Below are 20,258 nucleotides of genomic sequence, written 5' to 3' on the forward strand. Positions count from 1 at the left end.
TTAAGAAAACGAAACAAAACACATGCATCCATCAAAGAAAATGCTCCGTGGGCTAAGGGAGAATTGGTAAGATATGGAAGTCTCATGATCATTAGTATCTAACTTTTGCAGAATCGTGAGTTTGGAACCTTAAAAACTTCCCTGTCCTGGAGCATAACTGCACTTAAGCATCTGCAAGTAACTGATACCTGTCTTAATTTTTTAAAGTTCCATCTTGTAATCATTTCAAACGTATCCAAAAATCGCTGCGAGAATGGTACGGAAGTGCTCCCGTACACTCTTCAGCCGGGTTAACCAACGGTTAACATTTTGCGCATTTGCTTTATAAGACTTCCTCATGCATAGACACAAATGATGACACTCCTGTATTTTAAACCTTGAGGAAAAGCCATCGTCACAGGTTGGGTTCCCCGGGAAACAGATCCCAAGGCTCAAATTTGTAGGAGGGAGATTCATGAGGGGGTGCTCTCTGTCCTGGGACCCATGAGGAGCCTGGAAGGCGGGACTGGGCCAGGGAAGGAACTGGTCTTGGCGGTTTGGCAGAGGCCTTGGCAAATCCTGCTAGGTGCTGTGGGGCTGCCTTGAAGCAAGGGAGCAGCCCTCCCACATCCAACACAGGATGGTGTTTCTCTCAGGAAGCGGCCGTGACCTTGGGTGAAGAGCCTCTCTTCACTGAGCTGAGACCCTCAGCTGCGAACCTTCCCAAGAAGCTCCTTCCCAAGCAGTGGAGTGCCTTGATCTTGAAGAGGGGGCCTGGGGGAGGGGGCGCCCCAACATCCACTACAGACACCACCTCTCTGTTCTACTTCTGAGAAACGCTGTAGAGACCCGAGGCAGCGCGTGAGCACTGGAAATCTCTTCGGAAAGGTAAATTTTGAGATTAGTGGAGAAAAGGCTTTTTTTCCTCCAATGAAAACAGAAAAAGATATGGAATAAGAAAGCAGAGATGTTTGAGCTGATTTTAAAAACGAAATTTTAAATCGGTAGACAAGGTGAGAAAGGACAAACTTTTCTTGTAGGAGATCTTAAAAAGGGAGTTAAGGCAATTGTACCTCAGTGTTTTGCTAACAACAGCATACAAAATTTGAGATACTGCCGGTAGTTCTTACTTAAGAATAATGGGGAACAGGAAAATGCACCGTGTTCACTGCTCAGCTACAAAGAGGAGCAGACAGACAGCCACTGCATAAGCAGGATTAAGCATTCAGTGGCTGACTCCCAGGGTAAGATAGCGCACTGAAACTGCACCACACGATTTCCATCGCCCAAAACTTAAGAGGTTTTTAAAAAGTCAAAACTAGGGGCACCTGGGTGGCTCAGTCAGTTAAGTGTCTGACTTCAGCTCAGGTCATGATCTTGCGGTCCATGAGTTCGAGCTCATGGCTCGCATTGGGCTCTGTGCTGACAGCTCAGAGCCTGGAGCTGCTTTGGATTCTGTGTCTCCCTCTCTCTCTGCCCCTCCCCTGCTCACTCTCTGTCTCTCTCTCTCAAAAATAAATAAACATTAAAAAGTTTTTTAAGTCAAAACTATTTTTTAAAAATTTACAACAGCAATGTAACATGGAAACAGCTATAACTAAAAGTAATTTTTTAATTAAAAAATTTTTTATAGTTTATTTTTGAGACAGAAAGAGACAGAACATAAGTGGGGGAGGGGCAGAGAGAGAGAGAGGGAGACACAGACTCTGAAACGGTCTCCAGGCTCTGAGCTGCCAGCACAGAGCCCAGTGTGGGCCTCGAACCCACGAACCGCGAGATCATGACCTGAGCCAAAGTCGGACGCTTAACCGACTGAGCCACCCAGGCGCCTCTAAAAGTAATTTTTAAAAGGAAAAGAACTGCTGACCAAGGAAAGCATCCTCTAATTCCCAAAGGTGACAGTGATGAGTTGGTAAGATTTGAGATTTCTCATCACTATCCTCGCGTCTGGATGAAGGGGAACAGAGTAGACAATCCTTTTTTCCCCTTCTTCGGACTGAGAAGAGGTGGAAACGGGTAAAGAAAAAAAATAGGTGCAAGAGAGTGAGTAAATAAAGACGTTGACACTTTAACGGAAGTGAAAGCTACAGTTTCACACTGAATTGGGTGGATGATCTGAAGCTCAAGGGCAGCTCCCGCCCCCACGGCACCAGAACACATTTCCCAACTACACAGAACGAGCAGGATCCTGTGCAAAAGACTCAGAAGACAGAGTTCAGGTGTTCTAAACAAGGTCGCATAAGGCTTAGTGAAGGCTCCCCTTCCTCACTGATGCAGAAAAATGGATAAAATAAGAAACAACACACGAACTGCAAGGGGATGGAGGAAACAAACTGGTCTCAGACATGGTGGAAGCATCGAGAAATCACTAAGTGTATCTGAGCAAATAACTGCCAAAGTTGATTGTGCCGCACCTATACTGCCTCGTTTACCCCTTACGATAACTCTCCAATAGACACTGTAATTGCTCCATTTTACAGAAAGTGAAACTGCTGCACAAAGGCTGAACGAAACAGCATGTCTGAGGGCACATGGTCCTCACAATCTGAGTCAGGGCTCAAATCCAGTCAGTTGGGTGCCAGGACCTGAGTGCTTCACCATTACTCTACTGCCTTCAAGCCAGACTGCTTCAGGGCGCCTGGGTGGCTCAGTGGGTTGCGCGTCTGACTTTGGCTCAGGTCATGATCTCACAGTCCGTGAGTTCAAGCCCCACGTTGGGCTCTGTGCTAACAGCTCAGAGCCTGGCGCCTGCTTCGGATTCTGTGTCTCCCCCTCTCTCTCTGCCCCCCCCCGCCCCGCTCACGCTCTGTCTCTCTCAAAAATAAATAAACATTGAAAAAAATTAAGAAACTAGAAAACAGACTGCCTCGTGAGAGCTGCCTAAGCAGTGGCAAGACATGAAGAAAGGACCTGGGAAGGAAGCACACACGTTCCAGGAGGAAAAGAAGAGACAAGGTGGGAGGGAGAAGCAAGAGAGAGAGAGAGAGAGGAAGCCGGCATGCAAAAAATAGATTCCAAATGCACAAGAAAATATACTTCAAGAAACAGAAGGCCATTCCTCACAATATGGCATTAGATGGTTTTTGAATTGATTGTAAATTGTGCATTTTCATATATTTTTATTTTAGAATTGTTGCAACTGTATCACAAGGTTGAGCATTTGAAGAAACGTTTCTTGGTCTTATATGTTTCCTCCGTCTTTTTTTAGGAAATGTTTTCCGTATCTCCTCCCTATTTTTCAGTGAGGCTGGCCTTTTCCCACAGATTTGTAGAAGTTCTTTATAAATTCTGTCACTTATAATCCCTTGTCACTTACATATGGTAGAAATTTTTCTCCTAGTTTGGGGCTGTCTTTACTGCTTATATGGTGTTTTTTGATGAAGAGACAATTCTTAAATTTAATATAGTTTTATTAGTTTTCTATTGCCGCCCAAAATTACAACAAACTTACTGGCTTAAACCACAATGACCATTCATTATGTAGACGAGCAGGTCGGGCAGGCTTGGCTGGGTTCTCTGCCTTGGGTCTCCCAAGGCCAAAATCAAGGTGTCAGCGAAGCTGGAGGAACGACTCACTTCCAAGATCATTCAGATTATTGGCAGAAGTCTGTTTCCTGGTGGTGGTATGACTGAGGTCCCCATTTCCTTGCTGGCTGGCCACCAGGTCAGTCTCTGCTTCTAGAAGCCACTTGCATTCCTTGTCGCTCCATTTTCTGGCCAGGAAGGGTGCATCGGATCCTTCTCACATTTGGAATCTGTGACTTCCTCTTCTGCCATCAGCTGGAGAAAACTCTGCTTTTAAATGACTGGTGTGATTAGATTAAGCCCATGTGGATACTCCCTTTTCGAAATACAATGTCACATAATCAGGGGAGTGATGACTCTTCACATTCATAGGTCATACCCTCACTCAAAGGGGAAGGGGCTCTATAGACGCAGGGGTCTTTGGGGCTTATTCTCAGTATTCTGTCTACCACCAGAGTCAAACTGACAAATGCTTTTTCAATAGCTTGTGCTTTTTCAGTACATTTAAGAAATCCTTCCAGGGGCGCCTGGGTGGCTCAGTCGGTTGAGCGTCCAACTTCTGCTCAGGTCATGATCTCGAGGTTCATTAGTTTGAGCCTCACATCGGGCTCTGTGCTGACAGCTCAGAGCCTGGAGCCTGCTTCGGATTCTGTGTCTCCCTCTCTCTCTACACCTCCCTTCCTCAACTCTGTGTCTCTCTCTCTCAAAAATAAACAAACATAAAAAAAAGGAATCCTTCAGTATCCAATGTAAAAAAGATATTCTCCTTTCTTTTTTTTTTTAAAAAATAAGTTTATTTATTTATCTTGAGGGAGAGAAACAGAGTACACAAGCGGAGAGAGGCAGAGAGAGAGGGAGAGAGGGGGAGAGAGAGAGAGGGAATATCAAGCAGGTTCTGTGCTGACAGCAGATGTAGGGCTCGAACTCTTAAATGTGAGTTCATGACCTGAGCCGAAGTCAAAATCCAGACGCTTAACCAACTGAGCCACCCAGGTGCCCCCTCCTTTATTTTCTCCTAAACATTTTGAAATCTTTTTTTTTTTCCTCCTTTAAGTCCTCAATTCCTCTAGAATTTGATGTTGTGTTTGGTAAAAGGTAGAAACCTAATTTCAGTTTTTCGATATAGATAAATAGTTGCCCCAGGATTACTTATGAAGTGGTTCGCCCTCTCCCCGCCCCCAGGTGAAACCCCACCTCTGTCATATACTAAGATAACCTAGTTGTACAAGTCTGTGCGCTGGGTTCTACAGTGGTCCCGCTGGCCGATGCACCTCTCCCAGCACCCATTCCACACTGTCATGATCACGATTGCTGCAATCTTGTTATCCAGAAAGCCTAGCCCTCCGTCTTACTCTTCTTCAGGAATGTTTTGGATATTCTTGACCTTTTGATTCTTCCAGATAACTTTAGGAATCCGCCTATTAAATTTCATTTTTAAAATCCTTTTTGGATGTTGATTTTAATTGCACTGAATCAGTGGTTCTCAACGCGGGGCAATGTCGGCCCCCAGGAAACATCTGACAATGTCTGCAGACATTGCTGGTGTTCCAAACAGGAAGGGATGTGTGCTAAGAGCATCTGGTGGGTAGAGGCCAGGGGGAATGCTAAGCACATGACATGGCACAGGACAGCCCCCACCGCAAAGAATTATCTGGCTTAAAAAGTCAATAGTACCAAGCTTGAGGGAAAACTCCACTAAACCTATGCAATTTGGAGAGAATTGATATTTACATTTTTGAGTATTTCAATAAACAAACATGAATATCTTTCCATTTATATAGGTCATCTTTACTGTATTTCAGTTAAATGTTATAATGTTCAGCATATAGATCTTGTGCATCTTTTTAAAAGATTTATCCCTAAGTCAAGGTGCCTGGGTGGCCCAGTCAGTTAAGCACCCGACATCAGCTCAGGTCACAATGTCACTGTTTATGGGACTGGGCCCCATGTCGGGCTTTGCGTGGACAGCGTAAAGTCTGCTTGGGATTCTCTCTCCCTCTCTTTCTCTGCCCCTCCCCCACTTGTGTGCCACTCTCTCTCAAAGTGAATCAATAAACTCAAAAAAAACTCTAAAAAAACCTTATCTCTAAGTAAATAATGATTTTTGCTATTATAAATGGTATTAAAAATACGTTTACTGTTTGGTGCTGATACATAAAAATGTATAACTTGATTTATAAATTTTGATATAGCCATCCATCTTGCTAAAACTCTCATTAGTTCTTTTTTATAAAGTTATTTATTTATTTATTTATTTATTTATTTATTTATTTATATATATAGAGAGAGTGCATGCATGCATGCATGTGCATGTGAGTAGGGGAAGGGCAGAGAGAGAGGGAGGGAGAGAATCCCAAGCAGGCTACGTGCTGTCAGCACAGAGCCCGGCTTAGGACTTGAACCCATGAATGGCAAGATCATGACCTGACCCAAAATCAAGAATTGGATGCTTTTAACTGACTGAGCCACCCAAGTGCTCCACTCATTATTTCTAATATGTCTATAGATCCTTTCAAGTTTTCTATATGAAAATCCTACCATCTCAAATATATTTTTATTCCATTTCAATACTTCTACTTTTAATGTGTCTTACTTGTTTTATTGTGATGGCTAGGGGCAGTACAAAGCTGAACAAAAGCAAAGAGAATGGGAACATTTTTTTCTACCTGATTTTAAAAGGAATACTTCCGGGGCGCCTGGGTGGCTTAGTCGGTTAAGCGTCCGACTTTCGCTTGGGTCATGATCTCGCAGTTCGTGGGTTCGAGCCCCGCGTCGGGCTCTGTGCTGACTGCCAGCTCAGAGCCTGGAGCCTGTTTCAGCCTGTGACTCCCTCTCTCTCTGACCCTCCCCTGCTCACGCTGTCTGTCTCTCTCTCTCCCCTAAAAATAAAATAAAACATTAAAAAAAAATTATAAAAAAAAAATAAAATAAAATAAAAGGAATACTTCCACGTTTAAATGTATGAAACATTTTAACATACGTTTTGAAAAATAAAACTTAACTGCATTTTTGCTAGAAAAAGTGATCTGTGTAATACAGTTTCCTTGAAATGTTAAGACTGGCTTTTTAATAACAGAATCAATTATAAAATCCAAAGTTTAAAAAACATTTCACTTATCATAATTTTTTTTTTTGGAGAGAGAGGATGGGCTCAAGTGGGGAAGGAGAAAAGGAGAGAGAGAGAGAGAATCTAAAGCAGGCTCTATGCCCAGCACTGAGACCAACCGTGGGGTTCGATGTCATCAGCATGAGATCATGACCTGAGCCAAAATCAAGAGTCAGACACTTAACCAACTCAGCCACCCAGGCGTCTCTTTAAAAATGTTTTATTTACTTGGCCTATCAATAATTGAGATTTTGAAATCATCTGCTATAATCGTATATGTTTCAATTTCTTCCTGTAGTTCTACCATTTTTTCTCTATATACTTTGAAGTTATTTCATTGGATATACTGACATTTAGAAATGTTGTGTCTTCCTGGGGACTTAGACCTTTTACCATTGTCCTTAATAATGCTTTAGGCTTTAAATTCTACTGCTGGATATTAATATAGCGATGCCAGCTTTCTTTAATTATTATATGTCTTACCTTTTTCCATCCATTTGCTTTTATTTATTTATTTACGTTTGTTTTGAGAGAGAGAGAGAGAGCAATCTCACAAGCCAGGGAGAGAAGCAGAGGGAGAGAGAGTATCCCAAGCAGGCTCTGATGCAGGACTCGATCCCACGACTCTGGAAGCATGACCTGCGTCAAAATCAAGGGTTGGAGGCTCAACCAACTGAGCCACCCATTTGCTTTAACTGTTAGGTGGATTTTGTGTGAAGCATATATCTGGACTTCTTTTTTCTCTGACTTTTAACAGATAAGCTTAATCCACTTATATTTATCATGATTATTAATATATTTGGACTTATTTCATTTGTACCTTTTTTATTTTCATCTACTCCACTTTATCTATGCTTCTTGCTCTTTATAAACTTTTTTTAACTTTTTAAAAATGTTTTTTATTTATTTTTGAGAATCAGAGAGAGACAGCACAAGCAGGATAGGGTTAGAGAGAGAGGGAGATATAGAATCTGAAGCAGGCTCCAGGCTCTGAGCTGTCAGCACAGAGCTTGAACCCACAAACCATGAGATCATGACCTGAGCTGAAGTTGGATGCTTAACCGACTGAGCCACCAGGCACCCCACTCTATAAAAATTTTTTTTTTCACATTCTATTTCTCCTCTTTTGGTGTTAATCCTTTCAAGGTTATCATGCACATTTATCTTTAAAAGTTGAGAGTCAAATAATATCCTGTCTTTCTCTCAAAAAAAAAAAAATGCAAGTATCTTAGAACACTTGATTCTATAGACTCACTTCCAACTTACATACCATGGCTACCCACTATTTTAGTTGTCTGGGTTTTTTTTTTAATTTTTAATGTTTATTTATTATTTTTGAGAAAGAGAGAGAGAGAGAGAGACAGAGCATGAGCAGGGGAGGGGCAGAGAGACAGGGAGACACAGAATCTGAGGCAGGCTCCAGGCTCTGAACTGTCAGCACAGAGCCTGATGTGGGGCTTGAACTCCTGAACTGCGAGATCATGACCTCAGCCAAAGTCAGACGCTTAACTGACTGAGCCACCCAGGCGCCCCTAGTTGTTTGTTTTTAAAACTCAAATGTTAGGGGCGCCTGGATGGCTTAGTCAGTTGGGCGGCAAACTTCAGCTCAGGTCATGATCTCACAGTTCATGGGTTTGAGCCCCGTGTTGGGCTCTGTGCTGACAGCTCAGAGCCTGGAGCCTGTTTCAGATTCTGTGTCTCTCTCTCAGAACTAAATTAAAAAAATTTTTAAGTTAAAAAAGTAAATAAAAATAAAACTCAAAAGTTAGATGTTAGTATTTTACACAGAAAGTGTTCATTTTATTTTATATACATATTATTTGTTAGTCACTCCCTCCTGCATTTCTAACCATTCTTCTGGAATAATTTTCCTTCTTTCTGCAGTGTATACTCTAACAAAGGTCCTATGGTGGTAAGCTCCAGGATTTTTATTTATCTGTAAGTGACTGTTTTTCACCCTTATGTTTGAATGACAGTTTTGCTGGGTACATAATTATAGGCTGTTATTTTCTCTCAGCGCTTTGGAAATGCTGTATCACTGTCATCTCGTCTCCACTGTTGGTGAGAAGGGGAGGTCACCAGCGTGGTAACTGTCATTCCCCTGCAGACGTGTCCTCTACATCTTAACACCATTTTTGTGTTTTCCTTTTCCTTTGGACATAGCTTCTAGTCCACTAAACTAAGTGTTTGATTTCAGTGCTTTTCCTGTTTTCTGTAAGTTTCCATCTCTCAGATTCCTACATTCATTCCTAATCATCGTTTTTCTTTCCTTTTTTATGAAGTAAAACAGTTTTCGGCCCAAGGAGCCAGGCTATGGCAGATACAACCGACATTTGAATAATTAGATTAATTTAGAGAAGGATAAATCCAGTTTTGACACCTGCGCTTGTGAGTGTGTGTGTGTCTTTTTTTTTTTTTTTTAATTTACTTCAGACTTATTTTTCAGAGCAGTTTTAGGTTTCCAACAAAACAGAGAGGGACGTCCAGAGACTTTCCATATGCCTTTCCCTACACGTGCATAGCCTCCCCACCTCAACACCAAGATGAGATCCTTTCTTTATTTAAATATTTAAATGCATAGCTATTCTACATCGTGTACCTGACCTTTCTACTATCGACAGTCTTTGGGGGACTATATACACTCTTAGCAATTCTTTTCTCCCCCTGGATTGATGATACAGATTGTGAGCTCGTTGTCTGATTTTAATTGGTGGGAATCCTATGGAAGTAACTTGTGAAATGAGCTTTATTCTTCCAAAGAAAATGATCCTGAATTGCTTCAGTGACCTCTTGAGTGTCTGGGTTCCATGCAGCAAGACCAGGCTTTCCTTTACGATGCTCAAGTCAAGCCCATGTTTTATAAAACCATTGACTAGTGTCCTTAAACACCTCTACCCCCTACAGGGACCTCCAGTGTCCTACAGGCACCAGCTCCAAGTCACCGGGACCCTGACTCACATGTCCTGTTCTTATTTTGTTTATTTAATTAATGAATTAATTTAAATTTGGGGAAGGCAAGATCTTTGGAGACTTTCCATACCTCTATGGAGGCCAGAGGTGTATCCGTGCTCCATCATTTACAGTCTCTGGTTATTGTGCAATAAGTGGGTTTCTAGGAGCCCCTGGTGAGTCTAATCACCAGAAGCAGGCCTAAAATATTTTTCAGTAAAGACAGTTGCATCTAGTACGATTCCATATTTATGAAAATAATTTCTCTCAGGACAAATATCATATGTTTGCACGTATAGGAGGATTAGGAGGAACTTGACGGAGGAACAAGCGGGAGAAGAAGGGCGGAAATGGTGGGGGAAAGGGAGAGAGGCAAACCATGAGAGACTCTTGAATGCTGACAAAAACTGAGGACTGATGGATGTGGGGGGGAGGGGGGGATGGGCATGGAGGAGGGCACTTTGGGGATGAGCACTGAGTGTTATGTAGAAACTAATTTGACAATAAACTATTTGTAAAAAAAAAAAAAAAAAGTTAGATCATAACATTAAAAACAACATGAGCATAAAAAAAAAAAAGAAAGAAAATAATTTCTCTCTTGTTATCCATTTTCTAAATGCATATATGCACAGAAAGATGCCTAGAATTCACGTTCATCTGATACAAGCTATGGCTATTTCAGAGTGATGGGATTGAATGTGATGGATTCCTTAGTACTTTTGAGCTTGTATTGTTTTTACAAGAAAAGAGTGATTTTTCTGAAACAAAAACAAAAGAAGAAAAATAACCAGACTGGAAGTAAATATTCTAAGATGTTATTGGAGGTTGGCTTAGGGTGACAGAGATATAAATTCCTATTACTTTCTTTTTTGCATATCTGTTTATTTTAAGTTAAAAAAAATCACTGCTTGACATTCATCAGTGCACATGATTTAGTAGGAACTACCATTTGTACCATAAGCCCAGCCACCTAGACTGGATGTGACAAAGGAACCCAGTGTGACTCCATGTCAACTCTGTTCGTACGAAGTTCACTGTAGGAAGCTACATTAACAGTGGTGTTTTTGCTTATGAAAGCATGGCAACTATGTTAAAGTTTTACTTCTGGTCCAACAGGAAACAGAAATGATTTTTAGGGAAATTGTTCCATGACATAGAGCGCTATTACATTTAACACAGACCAGAGTAATCTTTGTCTAATACAAGTCAAGTTCCACTGCAAGGAATAAGATGACTGAAGAGCTCTTTACGGAGGATCAGATGACCAACAGAGGTAACGCTTTGCTGGTCTGGTTGTAAGCAACCAGAGATAAGTTCCGGTGTAACCTTTTTAAATTATCACCTCTAAGGAAAGAACGTAGCTGTGAGGGTGACAGTTCAGAGAAGCTGAGTTATCACTGCGTATATAGTCTTCGGTCTTGCTATCAAGCCACAATTATCATTCAGTTCATCTCTTCCTTCAAACGACAAAATCACCTAAACAGAGACTACCCAAACTATCTACCACAATTAAAACTTGGTGAAAACATCTAGGAAGAGAAGAAAAAGGAGTAGTAGTAGCAGTGTGTGTATAACACCTTCTCCAAAGTACCTTTTCTCTCTTGCTAATTTACCGCAAAGAAGCCAGGCACAGCTGTTTCAGCTCTAGATCCTGAAGTCTGGGAATCAGATTTCTAGCAATGCATTCAATTTTACATTTCATTATAACTAAATAATTTAGAGATGTCTTTAAATACATCCTGATGGAAATTTACCTGTGTGATGCCATCACTTGCCTCTCTAACTTAAATGTTAGTCATTTTCAATTTCTCTCTTTCCTCTCCAATACATCATCTACTTACCCTATTTTCTCTCTGTATTCTATCTTTAAACATTACCTCTCCTCATTTCAATAACCCTAGAGCAGGATGCTGGATTAAAACAATTATCTCTTACAGAGCTTCCCTTCAATTCGTATCGCCTTCATTTCTACACAAAGCAATGAGAATTATCTTCCACAAACAGCTGTTTTCAGTAATAAGAAAGCTAAGTTCTGTGACTAAGCTAAACATCCCTTCTGTTCTTCAAGGCCTATAATAGTTCCTAGTTGCTAGTGGTATCAAATTGAAATTTCCAAATACTGTTCATTATATCCTTTTTGAACTGTGCTGCGTATTCTCAATGATCTGTCCACATTTTTCTGCATATTCAAATTTATGTTCTCGATTCCATTTAGTCTGACAACCATGTATTAACATGATTAATTTGTTTCTCGTTTGTATTCTTTACCACCAAAGTAGGGACTATTTATTTTTCCTTGTATTTATTCTTTCCTTTTTCCTTAACCATAGATCCTCTAACTCTAATCGGACAGCACACGGCTGTCCAGTACAAAGACTACATACATTTTCAGCCTCTCTTGCAGCTAAGAGTGCCCGTGTGACTAAGTGCTCAACAACATGAAGCCAAAAAGCTTACGAGCAACTCCAAAAAGTGTCCTTAAAGGGAAGGAGTATTCATATTTTCAATCTCTCCTCCTTCCTACTGGCTAGGATGTAGATGTGATGGCTGGAGCACAAGCAGCCATCTTGGATCAGGAAGTGGAAGTTACATACTGAGTTTGGTGGAGCAATGAGACAGAAAGAGCCTTGAGTCCCTGACAGCATGAAGAGCCACATCAGTCCTAGCATATCAAGCTCTTGGTTATTTTTAGAAGAGAGAAAAAAAATCCTTTTATGTTTAAGCCATTAACATTTTTGTGGCTTCTACTCTCACTTATGGGAACACCTAACTCTGACTGATCTACCTATCTCCCCGTTTTCATTTGCTATGTCTCTTGTCCCACTAAGAATGCCCCTCCAACCCCCACACAGCAAACTGTCAGCTTCCTTTCTTCCTTTAAATAAATTATTTTTAACATTTATTCATTTTCGAGAGACAGAGCGCTAGTGGGGGAGGGGCAGAGAGCGAGAAAGAAACACAGAATCCAAAGCAAGCTCCGGGCTCCGAGCGGTCAGCACAGAGCCCGATGCAGGACTCAGATTCAACCATGAGATTGAGATTCAACCATGAGATCAACAAACCATGAGATCATGACCTGAGCTGAAGTCGGACTCTTAACTGACTGAGCCACCAAAGTGTCCCTCTTTCTTCCTTCAAAATACAGCTTCAGACTCAAATGCCTACATGGAAATGGTTAGTATTGCCAAGTTTATTTAATCCAATTACTCTTTTTTGAACACAAACATGCATATCTACATATCTAGTATGTACATGTGTCCACATACATAGTGATGGATAAATGAAATTTTTAGATAATTTAACAGATTTTTAATAAATTTACTACATTTTTACATCCAAACATTCACTACTCACTTTAAACTGTACTCTCACTACACATTCATTTCAATGATGCCATCATTCACTAAAACTCTTTTTGAACACTTTTTTTCTTAAACAGACTGCAAGCCCTCACTAGTTATAACCCCCAGAACAGCAAAAATATACCCACTTTGCTTATCAGGCCTAGAACAGTGTCTGGCATACAGTAAGTACTCAACACATGCTTGGGAGATTAAAAAATAAAAAATTTTAACTGTAGTAAAACTTCACTTAAAGGTAGATTGACTTTTTAAAAGTAGTCAAAAGTCATTCCAAGCTCAGTTTAGTGAATAAGATGGATCATAAAGCTTTAGAATATCATTTGGGGTTAGGAATAAAAAAGCAGCGATGATAACGCGATAGAACTTGATTTCCTTGTATGAATCGTAAAAATGGCTCAGAGTTGAGCTACATCTGTGGCGATTGAAAGATTGGCCTCCTAAGCTTGCGGTCAAGTACTTGCTCCAGTTTCGGAACGTTTACACATCTGCTGTTCCCTTTCCCTGAAACACCCCAGAGAGACATGGATTGTTTCCTCGCTTCATTTGGGTCCCTGTTTAAACATTCACCTCCTCCAAAAGGCCTTCCCTTACTCCTTGACCTAAAGTAAAGCCATCTTTGTCCCGCTCCGCCCCTTCTCTTTATAGGACTCATCATGGATGTAATAGTTTAGATCTGTTTTGTTGATGTGTGGTTAGTGTCTGTCTCTGTCACCAAAATAGGTGCTCCCTGATGAAAGGGACTATGTTTTATTCACTGCTATAGCTCCAAATTTCTACTAGATAGCCAAATTCCAAGTAAATTCCATAAATGTAAGTTGATAATGAAAGAGAAAGAGGGGCGCCGGGGTGGCTCTGTCGGTTAAACGTCCGACTCTTGATTTTGGCTCAGGTCATGATCTCATGGTTCATGGGATCGAGCCCCACGTCGGGCTTTGTGCTGACAGCATGGAGCCTGCTTAGAATTCTCTCCCTCCCTCTCTCTCTGCTCCTATCCTGCTCATGCATGCACGCTCTCTCTCTCTCAACATAAATAAACTTGAAAATAAAAAAAGGAAGAGAGGAAAAACAATGGAGGAAAGAAGAACAAGAAAGGTAACAGAGACATAGCAAAAGGGGTGAAGAAACTCTGGGTGAGTTATAATTGGCTGTTTGTTACTCATTTTTCTATTAGTTTGAATTGAAGGCTTCCATGAGAAAATTGCAGAATGGGTCTCCATCTTTCCTAGAGATTTATTTCAAAGGAATGGCTACCCTAAAGAAAGTGGTTCCTCTGTGCTTAGAAGCACAAAGATAGCATTTACTATCTTTTACTGTCTTTCCATATCTCCAGTCAGCACAAGTACAAACTGAGTGAACATTTAAGAACTCCTGACTGAGTCAGAGAAGTACTTTCGTGATTTTTAGCAACATTCATCTGTGTTGGCATTACTATTAACAATTTTAATTTCCATACTTAACTGACATTTGGAACATCTGTTCATATTGAATACCTGCGGCTCTTTCGGGATCTTGCTTAATCCAGTTATGTGATAAAGCCAAGAAGCAAGCCTCTGAAAATACTTTCAATTCTATTTTACTCCGGCTGCATCCCTCACAAAGTTTAGTTTCTTTCAAAGGAAAATGATTCAAGTCACATTTCTTTAATGTTTTTGCTTCCTCAAACTGTCGATTCCTTATACAAGACTTATCAACAGGGTTTGTACCAGAGAAGATCGAGCATAATGATAGTCTGTTACATTTTAGAAAATTTAGTGAAAAAGATAATTGCATTTTCCGGCTGATTTCTATCATAACATTACAAAGAAATCCCTTTTTTTAATGTTTATTTCCTATTTTTGAGAGAGAGCGAGTGAGCTGGGGAGGGGCAGAGAGAGGGGGATAGAGGATCTGAAGCGGGCTCTGTACTGATGATACACAGCCTGATGAGAGGCTCAAGGTCGCAAACCATGAGGTCATGACCTGAGCCGAGGTCGGACGTTTAACCACCTGAGCCACCCAAGGGCTTCCAAAGAAAACTCTTTTTTAAAAAGTTCAGTTCATACTGAAAATTTTAGGCCAAGGGAAGGGTTATATAATACAAGACAAGGTACTGTCCCATAAGAGTCTTAGAACACTTTCAGAATTCCGAGGCACATTTACGAAAATACCAGTTTCTCGACCGATATGAGCAAACAGCACAAAATGCATGGATACCCAGGCCCTGAGTCTCACATTTCAGTGATGCTCAAAATCTTAAAACGAATCATGATGCCAAGTAAGTAAGTCACTACTTTAATAGCCTTCAAGCTCAAAAATCCCATTTTATTTGAATCCCAGATAACTGCATTCAGAAAACAGTCATAAGGGGCGCCTGGGTGGCTTAGTCGGTTAAGCGTCCAACTTTCGCTTAGGTCATGATCTCGCGGTTCGTGGGTTCGAGCCCCGCGTCAGGCTCTGTGCTGACTGCCAGCTCAGAGCCTGGAGGCTGTTTCAGTCTGTGACTTCCTCTTTCTCTGACCCTCCCCTGCTCACGCTGTCTCTCTCTCTCTCTCTCCTAGAAATAAATAAAACATTAAAAAAAAAAGAAACAATCATAAGTTTTTCCACTGAATATTACCTTTCATCTTTGTTTTGTACAGTATGATGCTAACACAATAAGAATAGCACTTATAGTATATTAATACCCCTAAACTAAAACCTAATGTTTTATATTTTTCCATTGCTCTTCAATGATACCTACTGCATTTTGGGCCGATGTTCATTATACGTACTTTTATTGTGTCGCCTTGCAACGTTAAGAAGCTTACATTTCTTCTCCGAGGCAGGAATTTCTGGTGTGTGGGCAGAGGCACATGCTGCTGGGGAGTTGGCTGTACCAGGTAATCTTTTAGGAAATGCCACAAAGTAGGAGGTTCGCTGTCTCGTCCGACATGCGACTTCTCTCTCTCTGTGCAGCAACTGTTCATCCACCAGCAATGTGATGACTTGTTTCGACTTTTCCCGGATGTAGTATCCTGAAAAATACATTGACTGTGTGTCAGTGAGAAAATATTCCTCAAGGCTACGATTATTTTTTATTCTAAAGAAAATCGGGGGGCGGGGGGTGTGGAATGGAAGCAAGGGAAGCAAAGTGGAAAAAAATCTGTAGTGAACGCACAAGGAAACCCAAGTCCCATTGGAAGTGTCAGCAAGTACCCATTTTCTTATACTTTAAGAAGTGAATAAGTGCATAATGAAATCCTATTACATATTGACATGAAATTTTGCACTTTATTTTTTAAATATTTATTTCTTTTCGAGAAAGAGAGGGAGAGCATGCGTGGGAGCGAGGGAGGGGCAGAGGGAGAGGGAGACACAGGATCTGAAGCAGGCTCCAGGCTCTGAGCTGTCAGCACAGAGTCCACCTGGCACTTGAACTCGTGGGCTGTGAGATTGTGACCTGAGCCAAAGTCAGAAACCCAACTGACTTAGTCACCCAGGCGTCTCGCTCCCCGACATTTTGCACTTTCAATATGCTATTTCCTTTCAAAAGCAATACTCTGCAATCAAACAATATGGGTGTAAGAGAAGAGGAATAAATTAGACCTCGATTTACTGACCTGGATGTGTGACCATGGCATAAGGCTAAAGATTTAAAGTACTATGCATGGTATGATTCAAATCTGTAAGGCACAGGGGAAAATCAATCACTATGCATGTATACAGGAGAGAGAAGTAGATAAATACATGGCTGGCTGGCTGGCTGGATGATGGATGCGCAGACAGACGGCTGTGTACCCTCAACATTGCTAATACCTGTTATGTTAAAGGAGTACTATTGGGGTGGGCAATTAGATTTTCTTTAATATAACATCTTATCAGAACAACTTGACACCATTAATTGAGTGTCAGACGCATAGTCTAAGATCAGAATCCTAACAAAGATGCTGAACTTAATCATCTATCTGTGTGATTCTGAGTTAGTTAGGCAGTCTGTCTGGGCTTGAGTTTTCTAGGTGAAAAGCAGAAAGCAGATCTATTCAGTGCAACTCACAGATATAAAGGTATATCCATAATAATACTATACTTCTTAACCCCCTCCCATGAGAAGTGACCAAGGAGAATCACTTACCTTTCCACATCTTGAGACAAACTCATATTACCCCACGTCTTCCCAAGCCTTCTTCCAGAAGTAAACTGAAAAGTCCCTAAAGATCCCCTATTATGTTCATTCTGGGCTCCGAGCATGATGAACGGAAGTGTCAATGTATCCAATTATAATTTACTAGTAGTAGGAGTAATTAGAAATGGGAAATGGTCAACTGCTCGGTATATGCAGATGAAAGTGGCCAATGTGTTCTGGGCCAGTTATTTCCTTAAAGACTGCTACGGACAGGGCCAGAAACCTTTGCTCAGGTTGCCATCTTTCCCAAGATTATTTTATCTCCTCTTAATCTCATTTCTTAGTCACTTCCTCCCTCCAAACTTCTTTTATAACTGCTGTGAACCGTAACATTCTGCATACCCTCAATTCCCTATGATTACTGTGTAGCCCGTAAACAAAACAAAACAAAAAATCCCACAGTGTTTTGTGTTACCACTCAGTGTCGTGTGACAGAAGCCTGCTGTGACTGTCAGCCTCTGGGGACAATGTGCCAGCCGCTACTTTCCCCTGGAAAACTGCCGCAGCTTTGCTCAGAGGAAGGGGTGAACCCTTGTTTTCTAACTTCACAAAGTCATCTCCTTCTGCTTCCCTTCTCTCCTTCTACCCTAGCGACCTTGACTGTCTTATTCTTCAATTACACCAGGCGCTTTATCTCTTTCGAGCCCTGTGCTGGCTGTCGCTTCTGCCAGGGACTCTGCATGGCTAGGTCCCCCATTCATTCAAGTCTCTACTCAAATGTCACTTCCTCTTAGAAGCCTTCCTTCTGCCCACCCTCTCTAAAATAGTCTCATTCCCATCACTCTCTACTGCTTTATCTATTTTATCACTACCTGATATTGGTCTACATGGGTTTGTGCACATGAACACACACACACACACACATTTAATTGTTTACTATTTGTTTCCTCACCTAGAATACAAGCTCTGTGAGCACAGAGAACCTCACTTACGTGGTATGTCCAGTGGCTGGAAGAATGATTGGCACATAATAGCCAATCAATAAATAGCTATGAATCAAAAAAGGAGCAAATTCCAAAGTCTCACTTTTCTCCTTTCCACAGTGCAAGTGGAACCAGATGGATCATAGATACTGAGTGTCAACTTACAATGTAGCTGCCTGAGAAAGTTGCTTGGCCTGAAATAGTTCTTGTGATACCCCTAACTAGAAGAGGTCAGAACTAGAAGTTATGGGACAGGCATGGGTTATTTTACGTGGAGCCTGCATGAATTGGTGGGACTTAAAAGCAGCTGCAAGGGGCGCCTGGGTGGCTTAGTCGGTTAAGTGTCCTCCTTTCGCTTAGGTCATGATCTCGCGGTTCATGGTTTTGAGCCCCACGTCGGGCTCTGTGCTGACTGCCAGCTCAGAGCCTGGAGCCTGTTTCGGAGTCTGTGACTCCCTCTCTCTCTGACCCTCCCCTGCTCACGCTGTCTCTCTCTCCTAGAAATAAAAAACATTAAAAAAAAAAAAAAGCAGCTGCAAAAGTTCAAAGGTCTGAGCAGATACATCAAGCAGAAAGCCAGCCACAATGATGAAGCACTTCTCCCTGAAATATCAGGGGTCCTCCTGAGGTAGCAGTCTGCAGTACTGGGAAGGTCAAGCCACCGTACTTTACTTCTCAATCAAGGCTGTCCACGGCCCTGGCTACCTGCCCACCACCACCTTCGAGATGCTAGAGAGTAGAAACCTGGCTGTTCTAAAGCATTAAAGTTGAAAGTCAAAAAATCCAACCCAATAAACTGGCCTCAAGGATGAGTTAAATAAACAATGGTAATACCAAGATGGCCTCTACTCACTGCTAAGCAATATGTTTCTGAAAGGAAAGGGAAGACATAGTACTGAAACAGAAACGTACTGGCATAGAACAAACGTAGGCAGCACCTGCTCTGTGTCTGAAAGAGAGAAAGAAAATGAAGTGGGGAGAAGGTTGGGAGGGTGAGGGGAGACAAGGGAGGGAGAAAACATGGATTCTCTGAAATGAGAAATATGAAACAGAGCAATACCAAAGGATACGTCAAGATCCTTGAGTTGTTGAGGTGAAGGGTAAAGTAAAAACAAAGCTACGTTCTGTTTTAAATAGTAATCTTTGGGTTATAAGCGACAGAAACTCAAGTTGAACTGGCCATGGGAAAAACCAGGGGTTGTGAAAGGGCCTCCGGTACAAGAGAGGCAGAGATTGGAAAACTACCAGCACACTTTCCCCCTCTCCCTACCCTTCTTCACTCTGTGTCATGCCTTCATTTTCTCCTCTTGCAGAGTGGCTTCCTCCATCTGAACATGGACGTGGCCACAGACAGCTCTGGATTCAACACCTCACCTGAGAAGCCTCTGCCACCTGAGAAGCCTCCCTCTTCCTTTGTTCAAATTGGAAAAATCCAGGAAAATGACTCTGCTTGGCCCAGCCTGAGAGTCGCATGCCCTTTACCTTGGCCAGAGGGTGGGATGTGACCATTGGCAAGCTCCACCCCTCCCTCCCCCCCCCCCCGCCATCAGAAAGGCACGGTTCAATGAGGGGAGAGTCAACAGGATAGAAAAATGAATGAACAGAAAGCCAACTTGCGGAAGCTTCCCGAACTGAAGGCCAAGGCCAAGGACGTACAAATCACTAGAGCAACTATGTGACAGACCAACACCCCAGGATATTCACTTATTCACTTATGCAGCACTTAATCCTTTCTTGAACATTTCAGCTTCAGGAACTGTTTAGAAGCACAAGTGAGGAAAAGAGAGACAAGATTCCTACACGAGATAATTTCAGATAAAAAGAAAAGCTCTAAAGGAAATAAAGGATAGTGAGGTGTTAAACATCAGGCTATGGGGTAGTGAAGGCAAATCCTACTGGAGAAGTAATGTATCACCTGAGTCTTGAACAGCACGGAAAAGCCAGCGGTGCGGACACTCAGGCAGAGGGAACTGCTCTGATGTCGCTTCGGGACGCCTTCTGCTGAGAGAGAGCAAGCCCCTTCAAGCTCACCCTCAAGTCGAGCTGGGTTTTCGCACAACTCTCATGGCGTCTACACTTGTCTCTTGCAGCACTTCCACAGTTTGTAATTGCCTATTTATCTGATGAATGTCGTTTTCCTCCATTAAAGCATAACGTCTGTAAAGGCCAGACTATACCTATTTGTTAAGAGATACTTCAGAAGTGTCTGCAAAATAAATGAGTGAACATGCTGAGGAAACATTTTCCAGATGCAGGGGAGGAGTCTCTGTAAA

The 20,258-nt window shown here is 41.8% G+C and overlaps 1 protein-coding gene across 1 annotated transcript in view; it reads right to left on the reverse strand.

Annotated features, from left to right (window-relative positions):
- ENTHD1 (ENTH domain containing 1) overlaps positions 1-20,258 on the reverse strand; it is a 104,128-nt gene that overhangs the window by 66,058 nt on the left and 17,812 nt on the right. Inside the window, exon 2 of the mRNA XM_039234966.1 lies at positions 15,672-15,914. Coding sequence (XP_039090897.1) covers positions 15,672-15,914 — 243 coding nt within the window. The remainder of the gene's footprint in view (positions 1-15,671; positions 15,915-20,258) is intronic.

The sequence above is a fragment of the Hyaena hyaena genome, unplaced genomic scaffold (assembly GCF_003009895.1).
Source record: "Hyaena hyaena isolate Hyena2069 unplaced genomic scaffold, ASM300989v1 scaffold_4, whole genome shotgun sequence".
Taxonomy (NCBI): Eukaryota; Metazoa; Chordata; class Mammalia; order Carnivora; family Hyaenidae; genus Hyaena; species Hyaena hyaena.